At 44.1% G+C, this 18209-nt stretch overlaps 1 protein-coding gene across 3 annotated transcripts in view; it reads right to left on the bottom strand.

Moving 5' to 3' along the window:
- LOC137299341 (scaffold attachment factor B1-like) overlaps window positions 1-17131 on the bottom strand; it is a 75013-nt gene extending 57882 nt beyond the window's left edge. For all 3 annotated transcript variants that reach the window (XR_010957885.1, XM_067968014.1, XM_067968015.1), the window contains exons 1-3: window positions 16927-17131; window positions 9981-10068; window positions 9106-9167 (exon numbers count right to left, since the gene is read on the bottom strand). Coding sequence is in view for 2 of the 3 variants with exons in the window: in XM_067968014.1 (XP_067824115.1) it covers window positions 9106-9167; window positions 9981-10068; window positions 16927-17079 (303 nt within the window). In the remaining variant the exon portion in view is untranslated. The remainder of the gene's footprint in view (window positions 1-9105; window positions 9168-9980; window positions 10069-16926) is intronic.
- Between the last annotated feature and the right edge of the window lie 1078 nt (window positions 17132-18209).

Here is an 18209-nt window from a genome sequence, read left to right as displayed (position 1 = left end):
TCAATTTCAGCCACAAAGCCATGTAGATACACCAAGCAGTGGCCAATATTTCCTCACAGGAAGTGGGGGAGTAAACTAAAACAAAGGAAAAACTACCTCCAGGGCTGCTCCCATACACCTCCAGGTCAATGCACAAGTCATTAATCGGAGCAGTTCACTCAATGCTCCCTCAGTCAGCAAATCAGATGTAGTCCTCCACTAAAATACACCTCCTAAATTAGTGTAACTGGGCCCTCATTACAACAGTCCTGTGAAACATACAAGTTGGGAAGACGATTGTCTATAGAAATCCTAACAACAACAACTCACATCTATATAGTGCCTTTAGTACCAAGATGCTTCACAGGAGTGCAACCAGACAAAAACTGACACCAGCCGAGGGACATATTAGGACAGGTGACTAAAAACTTGGCAAGAGATAGAATTTAAGAGAGGAGGAGGGAGGTAATTCCAGAGCTCACGGCTTAGGTGGTGGACAGCGAGCCAATGTAAGTCAGTGAACACAGGGGTGATGCGTGAGTGGAACTTGGTGCTGGTCAGGATATGGGCAGAGTTTTGGATGACTTAACATTCCGGAGTTGACTAACAAGCCCAGTATCTACTTACACAATAGCACAATCCGGGGGATGCCAACAACGCCGCCGCCCCCCGCCCGACGTACGACTGGATAGCATTTCTTTTCACACCTGCCTTCATGTGTTTCTTCAATCTTTCAGCAGATGGACTGTTTGCACTTAGTGAGGAGAGGCCTAAATGGCTCGCTTAGTTCAATCAGGACAACTTGTCTCCAATAATGAACACGTCATGCTTCGTCACACAAGTCTTGCTTGACTGAAACAAGATAACTCCTAACTCCCCTCCCAAGTCTGGGTGAAAGCCTGGCCAAGCAGTTTTCTGTTTAAAAACCTGACCACGATTGAGTGTTTCTGACCCTACTTTATCCCCTTTTACTCACAGTCAGAGTGGAGGGCCTATGCCAGACAACTTCTGCCAAGCCATGGACCTCCCAACACATCAGGTGTGCAATGTTTACGGAGTATCAAAACAGGTTAATAAATTGGTTGTTTACAGCCTTTGGGGAAACACCGCCTAGCTCATTAACATTTTATCACTTTCATCGCTAAGTTTTTGGGGGAAAAACTTTGCTTTAAAAATCTAACATTTAAATGTAACTTTTTTCCCCAATACTTAACTGTGAAAAAATGGTCAAAAAATTCCAATCTCAGATTCCAAAACCCACTCTCCCCAATCCTCCCAGGCCCTTGAATCCTCCTCCTCATAATCCCACACCCTAGGACCTCCTAACCACCACACCCCAAAGTTCCTGGCAGCCCCCAAAGTGCCCAGAAACCCCTCCCAGTATTCCCACACCCATCAATCTCCTTTCCCGAATACTCCCAGACCTGTCAACTGCTTTGAAACCCCAAAATCCCCCTCATATTGCTTCCAGAAACCATTCTCAATGCTTTCAGATCCTGACACTCCTTTCTCATTACTACGATATGCCAGCAACCCTAAACTATTGCTTAGATAGCCCAATGTGCCCCGTCCAGGACCAGTGTTTTCAAGTCCCTTAACCCTCGGGAACATTCTCTCAGTGATGCCACATCCCAAGGCCCCTCCCCCAATACTACCATATCCACTCCTAAATTCCAGTACTCTTATACTTAAGACCACCGCCCACCATTCCCAGATCTCAGAATCCTCACCCTACTAGTCCAGATCCAAGGATCCTTCTCCAGATTCCAACAACTCTCTGCTTTTCCCTTCCAGACATCAGGACCATCCTCCCAAAATTACCAAACAAATACCCCACAGTACTATTACATGCCTCCTACCTACTCCTGAGCTGTACATATCCCCTACTACTTTCCTATGTATCCAGGGTTTTTAAAAAACAGTTGAGATATAAAGGAATAAATAGCCAAACATACAATAATAATCAAGATCATAGTTTACTATTTCCATGAAACATGAATGTCATTATGCTACAATTCAGGTCTACCATAGATACCATCTCAGGTTCAGTGGCGTAAGTCATTCCCTTAAGTGGTCAAAGCGTCTTAGTTTTATGGGAATTGGCTCACATTGCCCTATATCTACTTGTACGGTACTGGGACTTGGGGATATAGCAGTCGTACCCCTTTGTAACTTGTACACTATCCATGCCGTTCGCACTTATATGTCTTCAATTTCTTTGAAGATGGTCCGAATTAGCACTAGTTGAGATGAGAATTGAATCGTTAAGCTGCTTTGTTCCACAGTAATGCGAACATACAGAGTAGTTATGATCAGATTAACTTAGTTTAATCGGTAAAACTTACCTTTGCATAATTATATAAAAAATAATGAACCTGCTAGGATACTATACTTTAGTGGGTCGTCTTTCTTCATTTAAAACAGTTCTACAGTCCAGGGCAGATAGACACCTGCCAGCCCTACTGTGCTTTGAATTTAACCCCTCGAGAGTTAAGTTTAGTCCAATACTAGCTTTTTTAACGTACACCAAGGCCCCCCTATGGCAGCATAGTTTTTTTTTTCGTTCATGGGATGTGGGCATCGCTGGCAAGGCCAGCATTTATTGCCCATCCCTAATTGCCCTTGAGAAGGTGGTGGTGAGCTGCCTTCTTGAACTGCTGCAGTCCGTGTGGTGAAGGTTCTTTAAGTTCTCAAAACATGATAACTATGTAATTTAAACCCGAAAATAATGCCAACACTTCCATAAGGCAGAAGGATTTATTCAGCCACTGTAAATCAGTGGCCCTGATAATAGCATAATGCAATGTAACTTGTCCCAATCAGAAGGTTGTGGGTTCAAGCCCCCCTCCAGAGTCTTGAGCACATAAGCTAAGCTGACACTTCAATGCAGCACTGAGGGAGTGCTGCACTGTCAGAGGTTCTGTCTTTCGGATGAGATGTTAAACCGAGGCCCCGTCGACCCGCTCACAAAAGATACTATGGCACTATTCAAAGAGCAGGGGAGTTCTCCCGGTATCCTAGCCAATATTTATCCCTCAACCATTATTATCAAAAAAAATTCTTTATTTATTTATCAGACATTTGTTTGGGGGACCTTGCTGCATGCAAATTGGCTGCCACATTTGCCTACATTACAACGACTACATTTCAAAAGTACTTAATTGGTTATAAAGCGCTTTGAGACAACTCGAGGACATGAAAGGTGCTATATCAATGCAAATTCTTCCTTATTCGCCAATCTACCAAAATAACTTGACAGGAGATCTGCTTATATAAGCATCATGGGACTTAAGTTACCAGGCCCAAAACGCCCAGCCAGAATACTGCGGGAGGTTATTAACGAAATAGTAGAGGAACGAACTATAACTTCCAAAAGTATAAAAACAGAATTGTACAAAAGGACTGGAAGATGATGAATGTTGTACCCCTGTTCAAAAAAAGGAAAGGGATAAGCCAGATAACTATAGATGAGTTAGTCTCAAAGAAGAGGTTGGAAAATTGCTAGAGATCTCTGAAAAGGATAACACAAGCAAAGTTTAGAGAATATCAATGCATAATTAAAACTTTCACAAACTCTCTTATCTTTTCTACATGGACGATATTCCTATTTTGGTTTCCTTTAGCACTTGTCCCCTTCTCATGGCCATCCTGTACCTGGTTTTACCGGCCTCCACCTCACTCCCCAGTAACTCTCTCAAGCTCCACTACTAGCTGGCCCACTTCACTGACCTGTATTGACTCATTTTACAAGTTCTGTACTATCCACCTCACCCTCAATAATTCCCTCACAGTTATCTGTTCCTGCAAGTTCCCACACCCTCCTCACATAGGCCATATCACTTTCCTTCAAATTTTTGGTCAATTATTCCATCTTTTCCCATGTCCTCTCGTACATGAACAGCCCACATCAAACAAGCCACCATCTTATCTACAGACCATGTCCTACAGGTGCAACTTAAAAAGTTTAGAAAGTTCTCCATAATTGTGATCAGAAAATAAGCTCCCCCTTTCAGCTGTAAGAGTGTACATTAAAAAAATTAACTCCACTCAGCAGTTCCCAACACCAGAAGACCAAGATCAGGAACTCAGACAAATCTGAGCAATACTGTAAGAACTGGTAAACGGGCATGCAAAAAAATTGTTTTACCAACACTTTCTGCACTTTTCCTAGCTAAAGGGTCTCCACTTTAAGGCCCTCTGCATATCAAAATTATACGGTGGGGGTATCTGCTTCTTTTGAACTAGTTTTACAATTATATACGGTGGTTCTTCCTTTCTCTCCCATGTTCCATTGTAACAACGATTTCAGGGACATAATTTACTATCATTTTTTTTAAAAGGGACATGTATTTCATTGATTTTCTTAAGCTAATTTAAGGGTTAAGTCATGGCAGGAGATCCCAGCGCCGTGTCATGTTCCTCTTGTGGGATGTGGGAATTCAGGGCTCCTTCCTGTATCCCTGATTCCTTCACCTGCGGGAAGTGTGTCCAGCTGCAGCTATTGTTTGACCGCTTGACGGCTCTGGAGCTGCGGATGGACTCACTTTGGAGCATCCGCGATGCTGAGAAAGTCGTGGATAGCACGTTCAGTGAGTTGGTCACACCGCAGATAAAAATTACTGAGGGAGATAGTGAATGGGTGACCAACAGACAGAGGAAGAGTAGGAAGGCAGTGCAGGGGTCCCCTGCGGTCATCTCCCTCCAAAACAGGTATACCGTTTTGGATACTGTTGGCGGAGATAGCTCACCAGGGGAAGGTGGCAGTGGCCAGGTTCATGGCACCGTGGCTGGCTCTGCTGCACAGGAGGGCAGGAAAAAGAGTGGCAGAGCTATAGTGATAGGGGACTCGATTCTAAGGGGAATAGACAGGCGTTTCTGCGGACGCAACCGAGACTCCAGGATGGTATGTTGCCTCCCTGGTGCAAGGGTCAAGGATGTCTCGGAGCGGCTGCAGGACATTCTGGAGGGGGAGGGTGAACAGCCAGTTGTCGTGGTGCATATAGGCACCAACGATATAGGTAAAAAACAGGATGAGGTCCTACAAGCTGAATTTAGGGAGTTAGGAGTTAAACTAAAGAGTAGGACCTCAAAGGTAGTAATCTCAGGATTGCTACCAGTGCCACGGGCAAGTCAGAGTAGGAATGACAGGATAGCTAAGATGAATACGTGGCTTGAGAGATGGTGCAAGCTGGAGGGATTCAAATTCCTGGGCCATTGGAACCGGTTCTGGGGGAGGTGGGACCAGTACAAATTGGACGGTCTGCATCTGGGCAGGACTGGAACCAATGTCCTAGGGGGAGTGTTTGCCAGTGCTGTTGGGGAGGGTTTAAACTAATGTGGCAGGGGGATGGGAACCGATGCAGGAAGTCAGTGGGAAATAAAGTGGTGACAGAAACAAAAGGCAGTAAGGGAGAGTGTACAGAACATGACCGGACAGATGGTCTGAGAAAGCAGGGCAAAGACCAAGGGAAGTCTAGATTAAACTGCATTTATTTCAATGCAAGAAGTCTGATGGGCAAGGCAGATGAACTCAGGGCATGGATGGGTACATGGGACTGGGATGTTATAGCTATTACTGAAACATGGCTAAGGGAGGGGCAGGACTGGCAGCTCAATGTTCCAGGGTACAGATGCTATAGGAAAGATAGAGCAGGAGGTAAGAGAGGAGGGGGAGTTGCGTTCTTGATTAGGGAGAACATCACGGCAGTCGTGAGAGGGGATATATCCGAGGGTTCGCCCACTGAGTCCATATGGGTAGAACTGAAAAATAAGAAGGGAGAGATCACTTTGATAGGATTGTACTACAGACCCCCAAATAGTCAACGGGAAATTGAGGAGCAAATATGTAAGGAGATTACAGACAGCTGCAAGAAAAATAGGGTGGTAATAGTAGGGGACTTTAACTTTCCCAACATTGACTGGGACAGCCATAGCATTAGGGGCTTGGATGGAGAGAAATTTGTTGAGTGTATTCAGGAGGAATTTCTCATTCAGTATGTGGATGGCCCGACTAGAGAGGGGGCAAAACTTGACCTCCTCTTGGGAAATAAGGAAGGGCAGGTGACAGAAGTGTTAGTGAGGGATCACTTTGGGACCAGTGATCATAATTCCATTAGTTTTAAGATAGCTATGGAGAAGGATAGGTCTGGCCCAAAAGTTAAAATTCTAAATTGGGGAAAGGCCAATTTTGATGGTATTAGACAGGAACTTTCAGAAGTTGATTGGGAGAGTCTGTTGGCAGGCAAAGGGACGTCTGGTAAGTGGGAGGCTTTCAAAAGTGTGTTAACCAGGGTTCAGGGTAAGCACATTCCTTATAAAGTGAAGGGCAAGGCTGGTAGAAGTAGGGAACCTTGGATGACTCGGGAGATTGAGGCACTAGTCAAAAATAAGAAGGAGGCATATGACATGCATAGGCAGCTGGGATCAAGTGGATCCCTTGAAGAGTATAGAGATTGCCGGAGTAGAGTTAAGAGAGAAATCAGGAGGGCAAAAAGGGGATATGAGATTGCTTTGGCAGATCAGGCAAAGGTGAATCCAAAGAGCTTCTACAAATACATAAAGGGCAAAAGGGTAACTAGGGAGAGAGTAGGGCCTCTTAAGGATCAACAAGGTCATCTATGTGCGGAACCACAAGAGATGGGTGAGATCCTGAATGAATATTTCACATCGGTATTTACGGTTGAGAAAGGCATGGATGTTAGGGAACTTGGGGAAATAAATAGTGATGTCTTGAGGAGTGTACATATTACAGAGAGGGAGGTGCTGGAAGTCTTAACGCGCATCAAGGTAGATAAATCTCCGGGACCTGATGAAATGTATCCCAGGACGTTATGGGAGGTTAGGGAGGAAATTGCGGGTCCCCTAGCAGAGATATTTGAATCATCCACCGCTACAGGTGAGGTGCCTGAAGATTGGAGGGTAGCAAATGTTGTGCCTTTGTTTAAGAAGGGCGGCAGGGAAAAGCCTGGGAACTACAGACCAGTGAGCCTGACATCTGTAGTGGGTAAGTTGTTAGAGGGTATTCTGAGGGACAGGATCTACAGGCATTTGGAGAGGCAGGGACTAATTAGGAACAGTCAGCATGGTTTTGTGAGAGGAAAATCATGTCTCACGAATTTGATTGAGTTTTTTGAAGGGGTAACCAAGAAGATAGATGAGGGCTGTGCAGTAGACGTGGTCTACATGGACTTCAGCAAAGCATTTGACAAGGTACCGCATGGTAGGTTGTTACATAAGGTTAAATCTCATGGGATCCAAGGTGAGGTAGCCAATTGGATACAAAATTGGCTTGACGACAGAAGACAGAGGGTGGTTGTCGAGGGTTGTTTTTCAAACTGGATGCCTGTGTCCAGCGGTGTGCCTCAGGGATCGGTGCTGGGTCCGCTGTTATTTGTTATTTATATTAATGATTTGGATGAGAATTTAGGAGGCATGGTTAGTAAGTTTGCAGATGACACCAAGATTGGTGGCATTGTGGACAGTGAAGAAGGTTATCTAGGATTGCAACGGGATCTTGATAAATTGGGCCAGTGGGCCGATGAATGGCAGATGGAGTTTAATTTAGATAAATGTGAGGTGATGCATTTTGGTAGATCGAATCGGGCCAGGACCTACTCCGTTAATGGTAGGGCGTTGGGGAGAGTTATCGAACAAAGAGATCTAGGAGTACAGATTCACAGCTCCTTGAAAGTGGAGTCACAGGTGGATAGGGTGGTGAAGAAGGCATTCAGCATGCTTGGTTTCATTGGTCAGAACATTGAATGCAGGAGTTGGGATGTCTTGTTGAAGTTGTACAGGGCATTGGTGAGGCCACACTTGGAGTACTGTGTACAGTTCTGGTCACCCTATTATAGAAAGGATATTATTAAACTAGAAAGAGTGCAGAAAAGATTTACTAGGATGCTACCGGGACTTGATGGTTTGACTTACAGGGAGAGGTTAGACAGACTGGGACTTTATTCCCTGGAGAGTAGGAGGTTAAGGGGTGATCTTATAGAAGTCTATAAAATAATGAGGGGCATAGATAAGGTCGATAGTCAAAATCTTTTCCCAAAGGTAGGGGAGTCTATAACGAGGGGGCACAGATTTAAGGTGAGAGGGGAGAGATACAAAAGGATCCAGAGGGGCAATTTTTTCACTCAAAGGGTGGTGAGTGTCTGGAACGAGCTGCCAGAGGCAGAGGCGGGTACAATTTTGTCTTTTAAAAAGCATTTGGACAGTTACATGGGGAAGATGGGTATCGAGGGATATGGGCCAAGTGCAGGCAATTGGGACTAGCTTAGTGGTATAAACTGGGCGACATGGACATGTTGGGCCGAAGGGCCTGTTTCCATGTTGTAACTTCTATGATTCTATAGAAGAGAAATAACTGGACCCTTACTTTCTTCTCCCACCTTTTGTTACTGTGTTTTCAGATTAAGTTAGCAGGTTAAGGACTGACGGTATATCAGGAAATTTACCGAGACTATTATGAATGGGAATGATAAATTGCGAGTCAGAAACTGGTGTACCTTAGCGGGCTAACTTGCTGCATTCCACCCTAATTTTGGAAGAGCAATGTGAAAACACGTATCATCAAGTTTGTTGTAATGCAAAAGCCTTAACACATTTCACACCCACAGATTTCCACTGATGCTACCCAAGGTAATGAAGGGACCTATTCATTAAACACTCAGTAGGAAAAAAGTAAACACAGAGAAGGAAGCCCAAAGGCTAAATGAGTCTTGCATAACACTGCACAGATTTCAAAGATGTCACACCATGGCTATTGCTGCTCTTTAGTTTTGAAGTAATGCTTGGCTCCAGTGAGTCTGAGAGCTGCCTGCTTTTTTTAAAAAAAGAAGATAGTAATCACTATGGGCGGCAGAAGAACTTAATTTTAAGCCATTATATACTATATATTACTATTGTCCATCTCACTTTGTGACCAGCTGTCAATTATTAGTTATTTTACTCAAGTGGGACATATTGTAAGCAAGAGCCAATAGTAACTAAACTGATCATTTGAAGTAGCATTATATAAAAAGATGTGTCTGTCAGAATCAAATAATGGTTGAACAAAGCTTATTTGCCTAAACGTTGATATGAAACGATTATGCTGGGTATGAATCCTGTGAAAGCACTCACCTGCCTATTAAGAAAATCTCCTTCTCTATAGTCTTCTACTTCACTGTCGTCAACTACGTCCCCTAAAGAACAAAATAAACATATAAACCACATGCCAGCCAATTGTTGAGATACATTAAAAACTACTGCTGCTCAAGGAATCAGTGGTACAATGGGTTAGACCGATCTCCTTATAATTCTGCCCTTGGTGATCTGATGACAGTTAACTGTTCTGAGCTTCAGGGATTCCATCTCTACCTAGTTACTTGTGGATAAATCTACAGCACAAAACTGTCCACCAAGTCGCAACTACACTTGAGAAGTCACAAGTGCTTGACTCAAGTCGGCAAAACTTCACCTGTGTCAGACGGATTCAGGGCACAGTCCAGGACTTAAGTACATAACCTAGGTTGATATTTCAGTTATATCGAGAGTGTGCTGTATTACGGGACGTGCCGTTGTTTGGATAAGGTGTTAAACCGAAGCCCAATCTGTCTGTTCCAGAAGCTCAGGTGAACATTAATGATCCCTTGGCATCGTTCAAATAGCAGGGAGTTCTCCTGATGTTCAGACCAACATTACTCCTAAATCTACCACTACCAAAAAAAGATTAATTGGTCATTCATCTTGATGCTGTTCTGTGCATCCCACTTCCTCTCGTTCCACCACTGGCAGTAAAAGGTAGCATATAAATGCCAGTCTTACTGTCATGGGAAATGGAAATATATTCACCAGTACATTGCTCTGAGATTAGGCAGTGTAAAGAGTGCTTTAACCTACATGTAACCCACATTACACCAGAACAATGTTGCATTTTTCAGCAATTATCTTCTGTACTTCAGCAAGCACACAGAAAAATAAATATCTGCATCTTGAAAACGTATATATTTCTCTACCTTTCCCCACTCTCTTTGACGTTCTATTGTTTGGGGTCTCTGGGTTGAATGAAATTTCATCAGGGTTTCCTCCTTCCTCTTGTATTATCTGAAGCCAGGAATTCAGTCATTAGCAGGGGATAAAGTCAGAATTGTTATACAGTAGAAATATCTGGAAACTTTGAGGTAAGCTAGTGGCTCCTTTTGATTAACTGCTCAGATTTCAATAATGACAAACTGGTGGAAAAACTGTTACAACATTGGCAAGTGTACAAGACAGTATTACAAACCTACTGCGCGACCCCTGCAATCAGCCCAAGAATCTTGAACTCCTAAAATGATTTAACTTAATCCATCACTCTAAGGCACTGTGACATGCAAGAGATGTTCACTTTAGTCCAGCTCTGAACATTTGGATCAGGTACGAACACTACTTGCAGCAACAAGTAGAACGTTTAAGCACAGACTAAAGACAAATATTCCAACATAACTTTCTCAGTTGGTATACCACGGGTTCAAAAACACTACTATTAACTGTATTGTTCCACAACAACTTGCATTTATAATCGCACCATTAACACTGAAAATGTTCCAAGGTGTAGGGGAAGAAAAAAGGTACACATCAAACGAATGAAGAAGTGGACAAGTCATGAAGTGAGAGTTCGAAGAGGTGACCAAAAGCTGGGATTTAAAAGATTTTTTTTTAAAAAGGTGAAGAGAGAAGTGGAGAGATACAGACAAGGAGTTCCAGAGAGTAGGTCCACGGCAGCTGAAGGCTCTGCCACCATTGGTGGGACGAAAAGAGGGCAGGATGCAGAGTTGGAGGACCAAATTATGCACGGCTGGAGGAAATTGCAGCGATGGGGTGGGAGGGCGATATGAATTTTTTTAAAATAAGGACTTTAAATTTAATGCGTTTGGAACAGGAAACAAGTGTAGGTCAGCAAGGACTGGAATGATGGGCAAGTGGAACCTATATATGGGCAGCTGAGTTTTGAACAAGTTGAGTTTTTTTAAAAAGGTGAGAATGGGAGGCCAGCAAGAACAACATTGGAAAAATCTAGTCTACAGCTGACAAAGGTGTGGATAAGGCTTTCGGCGGCAGTGGTGAGATAAGAATAGAGGCTGCAATATCGCGAAGGTGCAAGCAAACAATTTGAAACTCAGCTCTAGGTTGAACAGGACTCTCTGGTTCCACCTGAACGAGTGGCTGGAATCAGTAGCATGGGAGTGGAGTTTATGGTGAGGGCCAAAAATGAAGGTTCCAGTCCTCTCAATGTCCAGTTGGTAGAACATAGGAAGATAGGAACAGGAGTGTGCTATTTAGCCCCTCGAACCTGTTCCCCCATTCAATGAGACCTGTGACCGAACTCCATATACCCACCTTGGTTCCATATCCCTTAATACTTTTGGTTAACAAAAATCTATCAATCTCAGATTTAAAATTAACAACTGAGCTAGCATCAACTGCCGTTTGCAGAAGACAGTTCCAAACGTCTACCACCTTTTGCGTGTAGAAGTGTTTCCTAACTTCACTCCTGAATGTCCTGGCTTTAATCTTTAGGCTATGTCCCCTAGTCCTAGACTCCCAACCAGCAGAAATAGTTTCTATCTAGCCTATCAGTTCCCCTTAATATCTTGAAAACTTCGATCAAATCAACCCTTAACCTTCTAAATTTTAGGGAATACATCCCTAGTTTGTGTAATCTCTCCTCATAATTTAACCCTTGGAGTCCAGGTATCATTCTAGTAAATCTACGCTGCACTCCCACTAAGGCCCATATGTCCTTCCTAAAGTGCGGTGCCTAGAACCGAACACAGTACCCCAGGTGTGGTCTAACCAGGGCTTTGCATAGCTGTAGCATAACTTCTACCCCCTTGTATTCTAGTCCTCCAGATATAAAGGCCAGCATTCCATTCGCCTTTTTGATTATTTTCTGTACCTGTCCATGACATTTTAATGATCCATGTATATGGAGCCCTAAGTCTCTTGGACCTCCACTGTTTCGAGCTATTCAGCATTTAGAAAGTACTCTGATCTGTCCTTTTTAGGTCCAAAGTGGATGACCTCACACTTGCCTACATTGAAATCCATTTGCCCATTCACTTAATCTATTAATATCTCTGTAATTTTATGCTTCCATCTACACTGCTTACAATTCTGCCTATCTTTGTGCCATCGGCAAACTTGGATATGTGGCTCGCTATCCCGTCATTTAAATTGTTAATAAACACAGTGAATAGTTTAGGCCCCAACACAGATCTCTGTGGGATCCTGCCAATTCTCCATACTCTTTATCTCTTGCCGCTCAGCCATTTTCCTAACCAGGTCAATAATGTGCCGTCAATTTCATGAGCTTCAACTTTAACTAACAGCCTCTTATGAAGGACTTTATCGAATGCCTTCTGGAAGTCCATATAAACAACATCCAAACATTCCCCTGTCCACTACTTTATTCAGCTCTTCAAAAAATTCAATCAGGTTTGTCAGGCAATGACCTACCCTTTACAAATCTCTCTGATCAGCTGAAAATTTTCAAGGTGCTCGGTCACTCTATCCCTAATTATAGACTTAATTATAGAACATTTTTACTTATTCACAACTTGATAGAGATATGCAGCCTGACATTAAAGAGGGGTTGTGGAGTTGAGGGAAGGAGTGAGATTAGAAAACATTTCTACACACAAAGAGTTGTAGAAGTTTGGAACTCTCTTCCGCAAACGGCAATTGATACTAGCTCAATTGCTAAATTTAAATCTGAGATAGATAGCTTTTTGGCAACCAAAGGTATTAAGGGATATGGGCCAAAGGCAGGTATATGGAGTTAGATCACAGATCAGCCATGATCTTATCAAATGGCGGAGCAGGCACGAGGGGCTGAATGGCCTACTTCTGTTCCTATGTTCCTAGAGCTTAGTGCCAAGAGCATGCATATGAAACAGACAAGTGTATTCACACAAGCTCAGTCTCATAGAGCTAGATGATAGAGAATGGCATGGTCAACTATATTGAACACCGTAGAGAGGCTGAGGTGGACCAGGGGGATGCAGTGACAGAGAATAGCATTCATGACTTTGGCTAGGATGGTCTCAATGCCACAGCAAGGCAGAAGCCACACTGAAGGCATTCAAACAGGGAGCATTGGGAGAAGTGTTTATGGAACTAGGAGGCGACGACGTATTAACCGACTAAGGAAAAAAATGGAGATTAGAGATGGAACTGTAGTTGGGGAGGATGGATGAGCTACGGGTAAGCTTTCTGAGGAGGTTTTGAAAGGGAAAGGCATGTGCCTGAGCAGCAAGCCATTTACAATGCCAACAAACATGGCGGCCAGGATAGATAATTGAGTGGCCAGAATTGAGGGGGGGGGGGTGAAAAGAGAGTAGAAATAAGGGAGCAGGAGGCGAGTCTCATGGAAGAGATGGGTTTGGTGAGGGCAGGGAGAGATGAGAGAGAAACTGTAGCGTGACTAGATTGAGATGGAGGAGAGGTCAGGAGCAGCAATGGAGATGGAGGTAGCGGCAGAGGCTCTTGCACAGATAATCTCAATCGTAAGAGATGAAGAAATTCACAAGCTCTTTGCACTTGCTGTCAGAAATGGAGCTATGGGCTGCCCATGTCCTCAATGAAGCACATTTCTAAGAAAATGGCAGACGAAGATTATCAGAAGCAGAGGAAGAGACTAGGCCAGTGCGGTAATAATAAGCAGGGGGAAAAAAAATAAAAAAAACACAGATGCTGAAAATGCTGGAAACACTCAGCAGGCCAGGCAGCAAGTGTGCTGAGAATTTAACATTTCAGGTGCAGACACTTTGTCAAAAGTGTTTTGAAGAATGGTTTGCACCCAAAGCATTAAAAGTTGTCTATTCTCTCCACAGATGCTGCCTGACGAGCATTTTCTGTTTGTTTCAGTAATGAAATTGCTGTATTGTTGGCATTGCTGTCAGTCATAAAAATCTCTTTCAGGTGGATGTAAAATATCCCATGACATGATCCTTCTTGGAGTAATCAAGCAAGGCCACATGAGTTGAACTAAAGAACAAAAAAGGGGCAGTCACACTTCTGGGAGTGTAGTATAGACCCCCAAACAGTCAGAGGGAGATAGAAGAGCTTATATGTAGGCTGAGAAGTGTAAAAACAATAGGGCAGTAATAGGGGATTTCAACTACCCTAATATTAACTGGGATACAATCAGTGAAAAAGATATAGAGGGTGCAGAATTCTTAAAACTGCATTCAGGGGAACTTTTTTTTAGCCAGTTCATAGCAAGCCCAACAAGAGGAGGGGGCAGTTCTGGATTTAGCTTTACGGAATGAAGCCGAGCAGGTGGAAGGAGTATCAGTGGGAGAGCACTTTGGTGGTAGTGATCCTAATTCAGTTAGATTTAGCATAGTCATGGAAAAGGACAAAGATAGAACAGGTGTAAAAGTTCTAAATTGGGGAAAAGGCCAATTTTACTAAACTGAGAAGTGATTTAGCAAAAGTGGACTGGAAACAACTACTTGAAGGTAAATCAGTGTCAGAGCAGTGGGAGGCATTCAAGGGGGAGAGTAAAGGGGTTCAGGGTAAACATGTTCCCACAAAGAAAAAGGGTGGGACTGCCAAATCTAGAGCCCCCTGAATGATAAGGAGCATACAGGGTAAGATAAGGCAAAAAAGGAATGCTTGTCAGACAGAGCTCAAAACTGCAGAAAGTCTAGAGGAATATAGAAGGTGCAGGGGTGAAATTAAAAAGGAAATAAGGAAAGCAAAGAAAGGGCATGAAAAAATACTGACAAGTAAAATTAAGGAAAACCCAAAAACGTTTTATAAATACATTAAAAGCAAGGATAACTAAGGAAAGAGTAGGGCCTATTAGAGACCAAAATGCTAACCTATGTATGGAGGCGGAAGATGTGGGTATGGTTCTTAATGAATGCTTTGCGTCTGTCTTCACAAAAGAGGGGGACGAAGCAGAGATTGTAGTTAAGGAGGAGGAATGTGAAATATTGGATGGGATAAACACAGAGAGGAAGTATTAAGGGGTTTAGCAACTTTGAAAGTAGATAAATCGCCAGGCCCAGAAGAAATGTATTCCAGACTGTTAAGAGAAGCAAGAGAGGAAATAGCAGCGGCTCTGACCATTATTTTCCGATCCTCCCTGGCTACAAGCATGGTGCCGGAGGACTGGAGGACTGCTAACGTTGTACAGTGTTTAAAAAGGGAGAAAAGGATAGACCTAGTAATTACACGTCAGTCAGTCTAACCTCGGTGGTGGGCAAATTATTGGAATCAATTCTGAGAGACAGTATAAACTGTAATTTAGAAAGGCACAAATGAATCAAGGACAGTCATCACGGATTTGTTAAGGGAAGGTCGTGTCTGACTAAATTGATTTAACTTTTTGAGGAGGTAACAAGGAGGGTCGATGAGGGTAACGCGTTTGATGTAATGTACATGGATTTTAGCAAGGCTTTTAACAAGGTCCCACATGGTAGACAGGTCAAAAAAGTAAAAGCTCATGGGATCCAAAATTGGCTCAAAGGCAGGAAGCAAAGGGCAACGGTTGACGGGTGTTTTTGCGACTGGAAGGCTGTTTCCAGTGGGGTTTCGCAAGGCTCAGTACTAGGTCCCTTGCTTTTTGTGGTATATTTTAATGATTTGGACTTGAATGTGGGGGGCTTGATGAAGAAGTTTGCAGATGATACAAAAATTGGCCGTGTGGTTGATAGTGAGGAAGAAAGCTGTAGACTGCAGGAAGATATCAATCTACTGATCAGGTGGGCAGAAAAGTGGCAAATGGAATTCAATCCAGACAAATGTGAGGTAATGTATTTGGGGAGGGCAAACAAGGCAATGGAGTACACAATAATTGGGTGGATACTGAGAGGTGTAGAGGAACAAAGGGACCTTGGAGTGCATGTCCACAGATCCCTGAAGGTAGCAGGACAGGTGGTTAAAAAGGCATACGGATACTTTCCTTTATTGCAAAGGCATAGAATATAAGAGCAGGGAGGTTATGTTAGAACTGTATAAAACATTGGTTAGGCCACAGCTTGAGTACTGTGTACAGTTCTGGTCACCACATTACAGGAAAGATGTGATTGCACTAGAGAGGGGACAGAGGAGATTTACAAGGATGTTGCCAGGGCTGGAGAATTTTAGCTATGAGAAAAGATTGGATAGGCTGGGGTTGTTTCCTTTGGAACAAAGGAGGCTGAGGGGAGATTTAATTGAGGTATACAAAATTATGATGGGACTAGATAGAGTGGATAGGGAGGACCTATTTCCCTTAGCAGAGGGGTCAGTGACCAGGGAGGCATAGATTCAGTGTATTTGGTCAAAGGATTAGAAGGGGGCTGAGGAAATTTTTTTCACCTAGAGGCTGGTGGGGGTCTGGAACTCACTGTCAGAAAGGGTGGTAGTGTCAGAAACCATCATCACATTTAAAAAGTACTTGGATGTGAACTTAAATGCCACAATCTACAGGGCTACTGACTAAGTGCTAGAAAGTGGGATTAAACTGGTTAGCTCTTTTTCAGCCAGCACATACACGATGGGCCGAATGGCCTCCTTCTGTGCCGCAACTTTCTTTAAAAAAAAGCACTGGAGTTCTCCTGGTGTCTTGGCCAATACTCTCCCCATAACCAATACTAAAACTGATTATCTGGTTATTTATCTCATTGCTATTTGTGGGCTCTTGCTGTCCACAAATTGACTGCCGCGTTTCCCTACGTTATAACAAGGACAATAACATTTCAGAATTATTTCATTGGCTGAGTTGCGCTGATGGGGCGCAATATAAATACAAGCCCTTCCTTTCCGTGCAGCTTTCTATAGCTACTTTCCCACTTGGTGAGCTTCCACCTTCGGGCCCCATTCCTTTGCAGACACAGGCTCCACATGGAGTGACTGACAGCTGCCCGAACTCTCCGCCGGGAGATAACGCCTGGCGGTTACCTGCGCAACCACCCCCCTCACCCTCACCTGGCGCAGCCGCTCCATCAGGGCGCTTTTGTTGCCGTTGATGTCGAGGTTTCTCTTTTTCAGTTCCGCTTTCAAATCCACCACCCTGAGCTCGGTGATCCTGCGCACGCCGCCTTCTCCAGCAGGGACCGCGACCCCGTTCTCCTCCGCCATTGCAGCCCCTCACTCTCACAAAACACCGGGATCAAACAGTCAACAAAATGGCCGTCTCCCTCAGCTGACATCGCGCATGCGTAGGCCCGGACCAAATCATTGCCACGCATGCGTGGGGCCGGCGCCTAGAATCGCGCATGCGTCCCTGGAACCGGCGGCGGCGGGCGGTGGCGGCAATTGCCGTGGTTGGACGTGTGGCGTGGAAGGAAGGGCCTCGGTGCTCGACCCAGGCGTTGCCCTGGCCGGGAGTGTCAGGCAAGAGCTCCTCAATCATTAGCGTTTAATAGCAGAAGCTCTAGATCCTTAAAATAACAGATTCTTAAAATAAACACAGTCGGAACATGAACGTAAAACAAGTTAGATCTGGTAAGAAAAATGGAAAGTTCTGGAAGCCCTCAATCAGCGGATTTGCGTTGTGATGACAGAACCTTGCAGCACAGAAAGAGGCCATTCGGCCCATCGTGCCTGTGCTGGCTCTTTGAAAGAGCTATCCAATTTATCCCATTTCCCTGCTCTTTCCCCATAGCCCTGCAAATCTTTCCCCTTCAAATATTTATCCAATTCCCTTTTGAGAGTTATTATTGAATCTGCTTCCATCGCCTTTTCAGGCAGTGAATTCCAGATTACTACAACTGGCTGCATAGAACAAATTCTCTGCATCTCCCCCTCTGGTTCTTATGCCAATTATCTTAAATCTGTGTCTTCTGGTTACTGACCCCCCCCCCCTCCCCCAGCCAGTGGAAACAGCACTAAAACCCTCTAAGGTTTGTTTGGGACTTAGAATCACCCCCTCACACAGCTAAGTGGTCTTGTGGATGTATAGGCGCAGGCAATATGCTCACCCCAATTGCCCATTGTCTTGCTTGCAACTTCTTCCTGCACGTCTCGCTCTGGTTCTATACCACCAACGCAGTATCCAAGTTCCAGTTTGAGTTGAGGTCCATTGCTGAGGGATAAAGAGCAGCGCTCAGCTTCTAGCGGTGTTCTGTTGAATCGAGCTGAGCCCCACTCGGGAGACTTGCTGTAGATTGACACTGTGGAGAAGGGAGAAGAGAGAAGAGAGCAGAGCCGAGCCGAGCCGATACTGATCGATGTACTGACTCGGGTGAATTGTCTGGACCCACCCCCCT

The sequence above is a fragment of the Heptranchias perlo genome, chromosome 29, assembly GCF_035084215.1.
Source record: "Heptranchias perlo isolate sHepPer1 chromosome 29, sHepPer1.hap1, whole genome shotgun sequence".
NCBI lineage: Eukaryota > Metazoa > Chordata > Chondrichthyes > Hexanchiformes > Hexanchidae > Heptranchias > Heptranchias perlo.
Note: the sequence above shows the minus strand (reverse complement) of the source record. Positions and strands in the feature narration are given on the sequence as shown.